The 13,376-nt window shown below is 39.2% G+C and overlaps 1 protein-coding gene across 7 annotated transcripts in view; it reads left to right on the top strand.

Moving 5' to 3' along the window:
- PTPRK (protein tyrosine phosphatase receptor type K) overlaps positions 1 to 13,376 on the top strand; it is a 412,034-nt gene that overhangs the window by 201,540 nt on the left and 197,118 nt on the right. For all 7 annotated transcript variants that reach the window (XM_055810498.1, XM_055810497.1, XM_055810504.1 and 4 more), the window contains exon 6: positions 4,320 to 4,494. In XM_055810498.1, coding sequence (XP_055666473.1) covers positions 4,320 to 4,494 — 175 coding nt within the window. The remainder of the gene's footprint in view (positions 1 to 4,319; positions 4,495 to 13,376) is intronic.

Genomic DNA, 13,376 nt, shown 5'->3' with positions numbered 1-13,376 from the left:
AACTATTCACATTGAACCCTTTTCCCTCTTGCAAAAAATGACATTTCTCCCTTTACATGATGAGTAAAACCAGGAATGTTTTGGAGCATTTGATTTACAAATGCCTTTTTCCTTAGGGCAGCAGAGGTTTAATTCCCTGGGCTGCTGGGGACATCCTTCCAGCCCTTCTGCTGGCCAGTGAGGTTTTGATTGCACCTTTGGGGACCGAGTTGCTTATACAAAGTCTCTGCTAGCACTCTGCTCCCCGTATGGATCCTGCCCTCTCCTCTGCTTCCTGTGGCTGTGCAGTGAATCTGATCACGAGCTAATCCGTTTGGTGGTGAAAGTACATGGGGAAGAAACAAGTTTTCCAGGAAGGTGGTGTTTTGTGGGTTTTTGTTTGTTTGGTTTTTTTTAAATTCCAGGTCAGTTTTCTGCATGAATACAAGAATGAAGGTGAGGAGGGGGCAAGTGGGGGCCAGCAGAAGTGGGCGCTGCTGCCAGAGTAATGTGTGTGTCAATGCAGCCAAAGTGTTGACATCTTTTGATCTCTGGAGGCATCCTGGCATCCAGCTGAGAGCTAGAGAAGGCAACTAGAGTTGACTGTAATTATTAGCAGTGGAGTGGACTTACTTTAAGGTGTTTATACTAAGAAAGGGATGGGGATGTGTAAGGTTGAACTGTCCAGGCTGATAAAAATCACAGGTATGAAAAAAAAAAAAGTTCAGGAAAATTTAGAGGGTATATCACTGCAGAAAGTTATGGCATCTTATTGCTGTTTAAACAAAAAAGCAAACACCACCACTTTTTAACCTGAAAAGCTGAGAAAGAAATGCAGATAAATTTTAAATTTGTATTACATAATAAGAAATGCACCTAAATTCTACCAATTAAATAAGATGCTGGGGTATAAATGTTTCTGGTTCTATTCAGGTTCTGGAAGATCACTAAAATTTCATTTCATATTTATTGAATGCTTGATTTCTTTCATGAGACAGAAAAGAGAAGTTTAAGGCTAATTGTTAATTTGCCTATGATTGTTTTTTAAGCTGCATAGGCTTTATTGTTGACTTTGTTTAAAATATAGATGAAGTAATTTCATTGCCTGAATGTTTTTTAATAAAATCATGTTCCTATCAAATTAAAAATAACCTTGAAGTCATAGGGGCTTATTTAAGATAATAATTTTAAATGCCTGAAATACCAGAATTAAGGAGCGTTTTCCACATGCTTGTATTTCTTTTAATCAAGTGTTTATAGAGGGTAGTTCTCTGTGAAGCCCAGAGTTATTTTCACAAAAGGAGAACTGCCTGATGGTGACCTCTCCTAAATGAGCAATTTAGGGTTATCAAATCAGACAGCAAGGGACTTGGAGGAACCAAGGATCACACAGGGTACAGCCATTACCTATTAGTATAACCTCACATTAATTTTAAATTGAATTTTTAAAACCTAATTGAGCAGCATTTTCAAGCTCTGTTCAGTGTGAGCAGGACATAAATTGAAACAGTATGTACCAGGAACCATCTAATAAGCAGAGAGCACTGCTGCCTTTCTTTCCTTTCTTTTAAAATTAGTAGTAATGCCCTGACATTAAAAAGAAGAATTTAATTAAGAGATCATGGCAGTGCATCTGAACTCTGACTGGCTAATGGCTTACCAGTGTAAAGGATATGCATGAAAATGAATGCAGAGTATTTTCTTTAACATTCATTTTTAAGTGAGAACTCTCTTCTGTTTGAACTTGTCATCATTTTAATGATGGGAAAATATTTTAATGGATAAGCTGTACGTGAAGATAGACTTTGAAGATGTAATTGTGCAGTTGGACTCCCAAGAAACAAATCCTAATACAGAGAAATTTGAGCAACTACTCTAAGCCTTATAAGATAAAGTGGTAGGAAAGCACTGATGTAAATAGAAAAGAAAATCTTAGGCTTTGTTGTTGGAGTAGAACTGTAAAGCTTGTTAAATTTCATTTTGATTAATTGCTCTGAAAGTACATTAATATTTCATTTTAAGTAGTAGCCCCGTTCACTTTGTTTCTCACGGTGAAGCATGCAGACGAGCTTAAGTAAGCAAGTTCCGAGCTTTGGAGGGTAAATTATTTCACACAGCAAGCTTGGATGTGCTTCTCTGCTGCAGATTGAGCACTTGGCATTCAAATTTAAAGCGCTGGACTTACTGAAGGGGTGGGGGGGGTGGGTGGGGGGTGGGGTGGGGAGTCCTTCATTTTAGAAAAGTCCCTAATATTTATTTTTCCCTTCACAACAGAGCAGGAATGACTGCATAGGTTACATAGGTTACTTGTCAAGTCTGCTGTCATACTATTTTTAAAAATATGCCTTCCATTTGTTATATGCTGTTTGGTCATTTTAACGATTACATGGTGAGTTTGTGTTTAGTGGGGGAGCCTGGCTTTCCCTGGCTGGCTGGGAGTGGCAATGAGTGCACGTGCTGTGCGAGGGCACAGACAAGCACAAGAGGAAGAAAGTGCCATGAAGTCTGCTTATTTTGGTTACTTCAAGGCACTAGATACAAGTTTTATATTAAGATATCGTTCCAGAGAGTTCAAGTCTTTGGTCAAGACTGAACCAGGGCCGGGGGGGGAAAGTAGCTTTGACAATCCTGCTTTAGGATTTTCTGGCCTGGCCCTGCAGGCAGAGCTCACCTCTGGGCAGCAGCTCCCTGATGTTTCAGCTGTAATAGCAAAGAGGGTGGGTGGAGGGAAAAAAATGGCTGGTGTCCTCATGAAATAAGGAAGAGTCACACCAATAAGCCTGATGCTGATAAAGGTGATGGCATGGTCTTTGTAGTGGAATACCAGTGACTAAAATCTGCCAGGTTTGTGTAAATGAATGTTTTCACCCAAGGCTTGCAGTGAGGTATTGGATGGTGCTTTGACTGCTGCAAGAAGGATGGCAGAAACTAAAATTCATCTGTTAAAACATATTAATAGTTAAATTATAATTTATTTTATATATATATATATAAGAAGTTAATAGTTAAAATGAATATTTGTTTCAGTGAGTTCGAAGCTGTGCTGCCCCCCTGGCTAATCTACTGCAAAACTGTTTAGAGACTGACTAACCCATGCTAAGATCATGAAGGGTAGATGTAAAATGAAGTGTCTGAGTATTATGAAGTACTCCTGCCTGTGACAGGAGGCCGGCTAATACACACATACAGCATTAAATCATCTCCTTTTTCTCCCCTTTGTATTTTGCCACAGGCTTTCAGGTTATTAAATTCTGTGGCTCAGCAGTAGTGCCTCTTGTGTTAGAGAGAAAGCTCGTAGCATATAGACCTCAATGAAGTTTCTCATTCCAGGGATTGATTAGAGCTAAAAATGTCTGTGGAGGTCGCATTTTGCTATGTATCAAGCAGAGCAGGTGATGTAGTTACAAAGAAATTATCATGTCTTTCTAGGGACTGAGCAAAGCTGAGTGCTCAGAAACTGTATCCTGATCAGGGAATAACATGAGGCTGGTCCATGAGAGAGTGCAGTGACACAGGTTGTTCACCTGGTGCATGTTTCTGCATTTTTTTTCTTTTTAAAACACTAAATTTTGGTGTAAGGTCTGGTTTTTGATTAAAATCAAAATCAAAATTGAGCATTTAATGTGAATGGTAATAATGAAAAAGGATCACAAAACAGCTCAAACTGTTCCTACCTTACTGACCTCTTACCCTGCCCTGCAGCTCCAGACAGATTAAATTTTTCAGTGATTTGTGATAGCTATGATTTTTTTTTTGGAACTCTTTAAGCTCCTTCCTTTAAATGAGGTATATATTATTCCTCTTTTAGCAGCTTCCTTCCCTTCCCTTTTTATTTCAACTAGCTTTAGGTAGATAGGTAGTGCTTAGTATAATAAAAGGTACAATTTTAGAAGGTATTGAATTTGGACAGATAAGAGCTTGCATTAAAAAGGAAACATTGTCTGTTTGCTAAAAAAGAGTTGCTGAAAACTTGTGAAATCCCTCAATGCCAGGCTTGTTTAAATATTTCTTACAATACACCTGGTGTATCTGTTATAATTCTACTTAAATTTGAATGACTCTTTATAGGAGTTCAACTGCTACTGCTGGGCTCTCCTAGGATGGTTCCAGCTATGAAGCAGGGGTAATTGAGTATGCTGTGGTGCTGATGTGAGCCTGGTGGTGCTTTTCACCCCCAAACTTGAGTCTGAAATGCTTTGGAGTACTGCTTGTCTTTTGATGGGACCTCAGCACTCAGCTCTTCTACCATGAAAATTCAGCATGGGCTGAATGCATTTGGGTTTGTTCTTTTTTAGTGTATTATCATGAGATAACTCTGCCTTGGTTACTCTTATTTTCAGAGAAGAAATGGGGAAGATATACCAGTTGCTCAGACTAAAAACATCAACCACAGAAGATTTGCTGCTACCTTTAAGTTGCAAGAGGTGACAAAAACCGACCAGGATTTATACCGCTGTGTAACTCAATCAGAGAGAGGTTCTGGAGTGTCAAATTTTGCTCAACTCATTGTTCGAGGTAAAGTTTGAATTGCTTTCATTTTATCCAGCGAAATGCTCCTAATACTAGTGCTTTCTACTTAAGTCTTTTATTTAGCCTACAGGTGCCTGATCTGAAATGTTCATACAAAGATAGCTCTGTGAAGCTTCTGAAGTTGTTGTAAAATGAAAGACTGGTTTGCCAAACTTCATACGATTGCTTTCCATAGAATGCATATGAGTAAAAGCTCTGATCCTGCAATGTGTGTAACATGCCTGTATGATTTTCTTTGGATGCTGTTTGTTGAACTTAAGGTGTAAACTGTTTAACTTGTCATAAATGGTTTTACAGATAAGAGAGATTCTACTGTACTTAGTTAACAACCCCTTTTAAAATCTGTTGCCTCAAGCAGCCTGGCTGTACAGCAAATAATATGTTGTTCTGTTACCTGGGAGACAGGTACATAAAAAATAGTTGCAAATTTTCACCTGCCCAAGGACTGAGAGTATTATGGAGATGTTCTGTGGTGATTTCAACCTTTGAAGTAGGAGGAAGAAAAAGAAAATCTTGCTTCTTTCCACTTTTTTTTGTTGTTGTTGTTTTTGTTGTAACTTATTCAGAAGTCTGTTGAGGTGCAACCATAGCTTGTGTGTGGCAATGTCGAGTTGGTGATGTTTTTAATTAGTGCATTTTGTGTTCGGGAAGCATGTGATCTTGACTGGCAAAGGATGTGGTTGAATATTAGTGTTCATTTTTCACCTCCAAAAGTCGCTTGCTGTTTGGCCTCAGGTAAGCTATTAAGCCTCTCCTTGCTTAATTGTGTCACTTGTAAAATTGCCCGTTTCACTTTTAGTTGTGATGAGGATTAATGCTTTTAAATTGGGAAAATTAGTTGTACAAAATCTGTCTGTGGTGCTGCTGCCCATCGCAGGGGCTGTTTTGGCCAGTAAGCGCAGGAGTCAGGCACACAGTGGGCTCTTGCTTGACTCATTGGTCCAGCAATGGGCTGTTTGGTCAGTTGGCATCTAGAAGTCAGCCACTGCTTTTGGAGCCAGGACAGGGACAGCAAGTTTGTCCCCAGTTTGTAGAAATAAAAGTAGCATAGGAAATTCTCGGAGGTATGTGGTATCTGGCATTTGCTGGCAGAGGTCTTTTCCCTGGGAGACCAGTTGATTGGGGTCAACTAGGTTTTATGTCTTCCATGTAACACCAATAAAAATGTGTTTTGCTGACCATACGAGGATTTAGACTGTATGTTAACAGCTTTTTTTTTTCTTTTACTCTTTCACATGTACATTTTGTCTAGCAAAGTGCAAGACTCATCCTAATAAAATTAAATTAGTCCTGTTACAGCATGAAAACAGACTTTGTTTTGTTGTTAGAAAAGCAGGGCAAATCAATGTATTTATCCAACAAATGAGTTGTGCTGGTTTTTTTTCTAGTATAATAGAGCAGTAAAATGGTGTTTAAAACACGATTCCTCTCAAAAACTGAGATAACAGTATCAAACTTCATAGTACTCTGTTTTTAAATGCAATGTATTGTCCTGCTGAGAAGCTTAGGTCATTTGATAGAGAATACCATCTTTATGGCTTGAAACATAAACTTGATAACTAGCTATCTATGCAACTGCTATATAGGTTTTATATTTTAAGGTTATGTTAATTTTACTTTTTGTGAGATTTTTGGATTGGAAGCCCAAGAATTTTAATTCTTAAAAAAAAAGAAAAGAACAGGTAGGTTTGTGTGTAGATATATATAAATATATATATATAAATAAAAAAAAATAAAAAGGTTAGTCTTCTAAAAACATTTTCATCTATTTGACATCATGGTAGAAAACAGATTTATGTTTTATAATAGGATTTATCGCTTGCTGTTATATTTGAAAAGCAATATACAGTAATATATTTTCTTGTTTGTCTGGATAACCACTAAATAAATCTTGTTAGCCAAAAAAGCATACCCATACCCTTAGGGATCAGCTACCCCGGTGTTAAAACTGTACTGAAAATTAACCATAATGACAGGTCCTATATCTCAGTGGCACTTTAAAGCTGACATCCTGCTATATGGATACAAAAGATGATAATTTTAAAGGAAATTTTTGGGCCACTGATACGAATTGCCTTTAATAAGAGCTGGCATAGTATTGCCCGTTGTCAAAGATGACCCGGGGGAAGAGTTTATTAGTGCATTTTCTTCTAAACTGGAAGTGACAGGGCATGCTTGGGGCCCTTTTGTTACTGTTTGTAACAAATGAAAATTTTGCTGCAGAATTCTCATGCTGAAGTGTATTGATCTGTGTGTTCTCACAGCCAGAGGAGGGGAAAAAAAAATGATGAAACACAATTTACTTTGTCATGGCTTTAGTATTGCTTCCAGATCATTTTGAGTAATGATAAGGTCTTCAGTTTGTAGAAGCCAAACCTTATTGACAGCACTGGTTATTAGAGAGCGAGGGATGAGGAACAATTGTTGCCCAGTAATTCAAAACCTGGGTGTTTAGGTATGTGGCAGAGATCCTTACATCTTCCACGTCTACAGACCCATGATACCATAATATAGGTGTAGAGGCATCTGATACTTTTCTGATTGGCAGTCCATAAATTACTCTTGGTAATGAAAATTTCCAGCTGTATAATGTACATCATGTTGAATCATCATTATTTCATTCTGAGCTGTAACAAAAGAATTACTTTTAGTGGAGTTCTGAACTTTATTACAAATGTAGGTACCTGGGAGGGATGGCGTACATTTAAAGACCCTGAGAGGGGATAACTCAATCACTGTGATAAATTTTTTTTTGTAGAAAAATCAGACTAGGGTAGGATTTGCAATTCACTTACGACATTTTACCAAAAGTAGTTCCAGTCGATGTTGTAATGTCTCATCTTTGCTTAGAGCTGGTTTTCAGCTTCCAACTCAGTGGCTGCATTGTAGTGATTGTTTTTACATGGTTTCTATGGCATTGCTGTCATTCTTGGATAGTGTAGAAGCACGTTCCCTTTCCCATTCCCTTTACAAGAAGCTTGGTGCTGCCATTACTGACTTATCCTCCTGAATATGTCCATCTAATTAATCATCTATTTGTATTTTCCCTTGGTGGCTGTTAAATTGGGGATTTCTGGGAAGGTAACTTCTTGAAGTCTTCAGAGTTGTCTGCACTGGAACTTGAGGGAGATGCTGGGAGGAACAGTAGCTGTGATGGGCAAGAGTGAACAAGAAGACACTGACAGTTCTTTTTACTGGTTTCTTACTTCCTTTTGAAAACAAGTGTATCACGATCTCAAAGTCCTTAAAGTCTTCTAAAACTTCTAAAAAGTCCTTTTGCTACCTAACATGGAATTGTAGAAATTAAGTGCCCAAAGACAACACCTGTTCCCCGGCTCATGTGTTTACTTGATATATACAGTTGTGTACACATTCCAAGTTACAGTACCAAATGCGGTAATCCTCAATCAGTTAAGAACTTAGCCCTGTAATCAGTTATTTTACTCTGTCATTGTTCAGAGCTCTTAAACACAGACTAGAATATTTGTCTAAAGTTGGCAATATTTATCAGAAAAGTAGTCTTGTGCATCAGGAAGCGAGGTAGTTTTAATCACAGCAATTGTGGTCAATTTCTGGATTGACTTGGCATGTTAAAAGTGGCTGTCAGGAGGAGATGAAGCTGATGTTGCATTGTTGTGTTGTTTGTTATCAGAACTTTGTAAAATAATCCAAATTCAGTTTGTCTCTGATTGGAACCTCTTACACTCTGGCAGTCCTGCAGGGACCATGAATAAAATCACTATTTACTTTGGCTGCAGTGTACCTGGAAGATCCACATGAGTCATAATTTTCTATTTTGTTTTATTTTCAGAAAACAGCACTTTGTTGCTTCGATTGTCAAAAAAAAAAGAAAAAAAAAAAAAAGCAGCAGACCAGTCTCTCAAATGATATGATAATGGATTATGCTTTGTCAAGTGTTTGTATGCTTTCCCGAGTTTCTTTTCCTTTAAAGTAGCTACATGTTGTTAGCAGACTAATTGTACAAAACCTAATATTATGCCATTAAATACTACAATATCGGCAGGAAATGTGGTGTGTTTTATGTAGTGGATCTTACATAGATACTTGGAAGAAAATGTGGATTAGTGTTAAAGACAGGGAAGAAAAATAAGGGGGAAAAAATATCCGTGAATAGCTCTACCGTGTGTCTGGTTCCACTGGTAAGTTCCTAAGTTTTATTTGAGTTGTAAATTATAAATTGTTTTTAATGTTTTTACTAGGTGGATGTGGCTTTTCTTTTTAAATTTTCTTCATCCAACCCAAACAGCTCTTTTGTGGTGGTGTCAAAGCAAGGGGAGGCCTACACCTTGTTTTATCATTCCAGTATGGAATTATATTCATGTCCCTGATGAATGCAAGTTAGAAACAGAAAGGAAAAGAAAAGCAGTTTTTCTCTACTGTCTTCTGACTGTTCTTCCAGAAATCACAAGTTCTGGTAAACTGACCTGTTTCTATGAGTTTATTAACGCGAAAGGGGCTATTTTGTTTCTTGTATTTGCTTTGACGTGGCAAGTACTCTCTCCTCTACGGCTGTTTTAGGGGCCAGGCATGTGTGTGTGTGTCATTATATTCTTCTTGGTTTCCCTTCCTGGACTTAGTTTGCCATCAGGAGCAGTTCTTACTATGTAAGTCTGTCAGTGACATTTCTGCCTTTCGTGTTAGAAATCCTTTTAGGGATTTTATATAGGAAAACCAACAATTTGGCTGGTCCCTGGTGATGCCAGAACACTGTGAAGATGGAGCTTGCCCCGGCGGCAAGTATTTCTCACAGGAGCATTATTTTTTTATCTTACAAGAAGTCTCTGAAGTACTTCCATTTGAGAAAGTTGTGGACCAAAGTTCACTTTCCAAATTTCACTAATACTTATTTTGTTTGGGAAAAAACTTGAACTCTCCAGACTTGCTCCAGATACGTGTCCTCAGTTTTGATACCTGGTTTATTTGTTCAGTATAATAGCAGACTAAAAAATATGCCAAGGAGAGCACTAGGTGGAAGATAAAAGTAAATAAAATTCAGTAGTCTGAATATATACTCTCTTCTTGCAAATACGCTGGCTCTTTCTGTACCAGTTTTGCAAAATGACCCACATCTGTTATCCAGTATTAAGTTCTCTGAATAGTAGATTTTATGTTTTTTGCACTTCTGATCATATCAGCTGCCATCATAAATGCTAGACAGATCAGGTTATTAGTGATACTTTGTAACGTGCTCAGAAATTCAGTCTCCAGAGACTGGTGATAGGTAACAGGGCTTTGGACTGTATCTTTGAAGAGTCTTAAGCTGCATCTTTGGGTGTGCATGTCTCTGAATTGACTACATTTCAGAGCAAAGGGGAAACTAGAGAGAGAGAGATTCCACAGTCCAAGTTGTTGAAATCTGTGGCATTTACATCATTATCTTGGCTAAGTGCCCCTTTGAATCATCACCAGACTTCTATAGGAGTAAGCAAACATTTCAGTTGTGACTTGGAAAATGCATGTGGTTGCTATGCTTGGTTAAGAAGATGCATTCCTGGAGTACAAATTTTAATACTGTTACTTATTTTGGACCCCCAGCCCACCTTCAGTACTATTTTATATTCCAAGTTTTCCCATTAGTGGAAGCCTAATGCTCTCACGATTGTACCCCTGTAGGAAAAGCAGATGTCAATGTCTTAATGACTTTGCTGCAGTTGAAAAAATAATGAAATGACTTTGTGGAGGTTTTCTAAACTTTGCTGATACACACCTGAAATATAACTTGTGTTTTAAAGTGTAAGCATCCTTCAGAGAGTCCAGGATCCAATTAACTTAATCTCTTTGTGGCATTGTCTGGTTTTCATTTCTCTACTGTATTAAGATCTTATCCTCCTTAAACAGGTTTAACTCAGGAATCTTCCTATTTTCAATCCTCTGTTTCTTAAGCTGGTAAGGAGGGACTGTCACCCTGAAGTCAAGTCCTGCCTCCTTTACATAAGAAGAATGAAACAAGAATGTAGGAAAATACTTCGGTAAGTCTATACGTTCACAGATAATAAATTGAGCCAGATAGTAGTCCCAAGCTCTTCATAAATCTACCATACCAGAAAGAGTAGCAGCCTCACTTTCTTCTCAGGCAACTCTTCAGTGCAAGTAACTCTGCTTGCCCTAAGGCAACTTTGTCTCTGGTTTATGTAATTAATAGGTGCATTGCTTATTTTCTTTAGAAAGCACGGGAAAGTTGCTTTTCCTGGAGAAACACAAGGAAATACTTTTCTACTAGATTTTTGAAAGAAGCCGAAGAGACTTAGATTTGGGGTTATACTTGAAATGATGGAATTGGGGAATGGTTGCGGTGGAAGGGATCTCTGGAGGTCATCTGGTCCAGCCCCCTTGCTTAAGCAGAACCACCTAGGGACAGTTTCTTGGGACTGTGTGACTTCTGAATATCTCCAAGGATGGAGACTCAACAACCTCCCTGGGGCATTCTGTGCCAGTGCTTGGTCACCCTTACAGTGGAAAAGCATTTTTTTGGTGTTCAGACAACCCTCCCATGTTCCAGTTTATGCCCATTGCCACTGGCACTACTGAAAAGAGTGTAGCTCCGTCTTCTTTGCACCCTTCCTTCAGATGTTTATACATATTGGCACCCCCTGAGTCTTTTCTTCTACAAGCTGACCAGTACCAGCTCTCTCAGCCTTTCCTCACAGGAGAGGTGCTCCAGCCCTTCAGCATCTTTGGACATCCCTTCACTGGACTCCCTTCAGTATGTCCATGTCTCTCTTGTAGTGGGGAGTTCAGCACTGGAACCAGCACTTGATCTGTAGCCTCACCAGTGCTGAGAGGATCACCTCCCTCAACTTGCTGGCAATAGTTTCTCTAAGGCACCCCAGGATACCATTAGCCTTTTTTTTTTTCTGCCCCAAGCGGCACATTGCTGGCTCATGTTCAACATGGTGTCTACCAGAACCCCTGGGTTGTCTTCTGTCAACTGCTTTCCAGCCGGGTGGCCCCCAGCATATGCTGGTGCATGGGGTTGTTCCTCCCCTGGTATAGGACTTTGCACTTACCCTTGCTGAACTTTAACTCTTCTCAACCCATTTCTCCAGCCTGTCGAGATCCCTCTGGATGACAGTGTGACCCTCTGGCTTATCAGCCGCTCCTCCCAGTTTGACGTCAAATTTGTTGAGGGTGTACTGTGTCCCATCATCCAGATCACTAATGGACATGTTAAACATGATATGCTACAACGCTTTGTGGCAGTCAGTTTGATTGTTTACTTTTTTACAAGGGAGGAGCAAGGTGCTTTCATTTCAAAGTCCTTTCATATGTATATGACTTTTCAAAGTTTGTGTGGTACTGTCACTAAAAGTAAAACCTTGTATTCTTGACAAAGATTAGTCTCCTGTTTGGTGTGGTGGACTCTGCTTAGCCAACAGATTCATTGCAGTGTTGGCTTAGTTTGGGTGGAGAGTGTTTCTATGTCCTCATAATCCTCTTGAAGTCTTTAATATGAATTGTTGCTTTATTGTAGTGCTGTGATTTGTTCTCCAGGAAGATCTGAAACATGTAAGGTAAAGCACACGTTTTGCTTTTCTCTCATAAGACATGAGTTTTTTACTGCTTGATGTAGTCTAAATCAGTATTCTCATTAGGCAAAAGCTAGCCTTTTCACTGCTGGTACACATCGTTTTACTGTATTGCCTGAACTTTAAGGTGACTGATCTGGATCAGAGCAAAAGCCAAAGTCCTGTAGCCCGGTGTCCTGCCTGTGGCTGAGCTCAGTAGCTGGTGTTTGGGGCAGGGTATCAGAGAAGAGCATACGTAGAGGTGTCCCTTGTTGGCACAGGAGTGTACCTTTGCAGGGGTCTGTGCTTCAGACATCTTTCAAGGAAGGGGCAATACCTTCTGAGCTTAGACGTCAGCATTATGCCTCAGTTTCTCATTCAGGGAGATGGGCGAGTGTAGAGCAGAGGGGCGAAGTACAGAGGCAGAGATTACTGCTTGTCTTAACTCGTTTCTTCTTGAAAGTATGTTGTTTGCTCTACAGATGAAACCACAGAGCCTGTGAAAAGCGTTAAGCAGATACTAACAAAATACAAAATTAATGGTTACATCAAAAAGTGACCGTGCAAGGTGATTGAGCTGATATGAGGTGCCTTTTTTCAATCATTATTTTAATTAGATCCTCTCCTAACCAGTCAAACTCAATCCTGTTATCACTCACAGGTAGGAGTGGATAATGTATAACCTCTTGCGTTAAAGCATAGATTTATGACCTCTGTAGAGTTTTGCATAACGGCTGAATTTCTTTGCATATCGATCATAACTTAAAAAGTGCCTAATAAAAAAATAACCGTGCAGAAACCAAACTAGACTCACAGTTAACTAATTAACTGATTTGGTGCAAGGGACATTATTTACATTTTTCATTGCCTGATGTATACTGTCTCCTGACATCTGTGGTGGATGCTGATGCTGTGTGGCACTTTGGTTTGTGAGTGCAAGCAACCAGCAGTTCCTTTTGTGTTTCTTCCAAGGCTTCATCCCACCTGTATGAGAGCACGTGGGATAGCAAACCCTGTGGAAGTCCTCTTACCTTCTCTCTCCTCCATGCGCTTATCAGTGGACACCATGATGGGAACTCTTTTTCCATAGGATCTGAGTGGGAACCAGCAGGACAAAGGGAAAAAAGATGAGGAGGAAGACTGGGGATGCTGGTAATTAGCCAGACCAATGTTTACTGGGATATTTTTATTTATTTTTTGAGTATTGCTTTTGTATACCTTAAGCTGATACGTTTCTAGGCATTTGACCACTTTTCGAACTACAAAAAGTGTTTCTTATCTATTTCCTAATTATTAGGTGCAACACTATTTTGTGTGCCATTAGGTGTGACGCTGTTTTAT

The sequence above is a fragment of the Falco peregrinus genome, chromosome 7, assembly GCF_023634155.1.
Source record: "Falco peregrinus isolate bFalPer1 chromosome 7, bFalPer1.pri, whole genome shotgun sequence".
Taxonomy (NCBI): domain Eukaryota; kingdom Metazoa; phylum Chordata; class Aves; order Falconiformes; family Falconidae; genus Falco; species Falco peregrinus.
The sequence above is the reverse complement of the archived record's forward strand: the minus strand, read 5'-3'. Positions and strand labels throughout refer to the sequence as shown.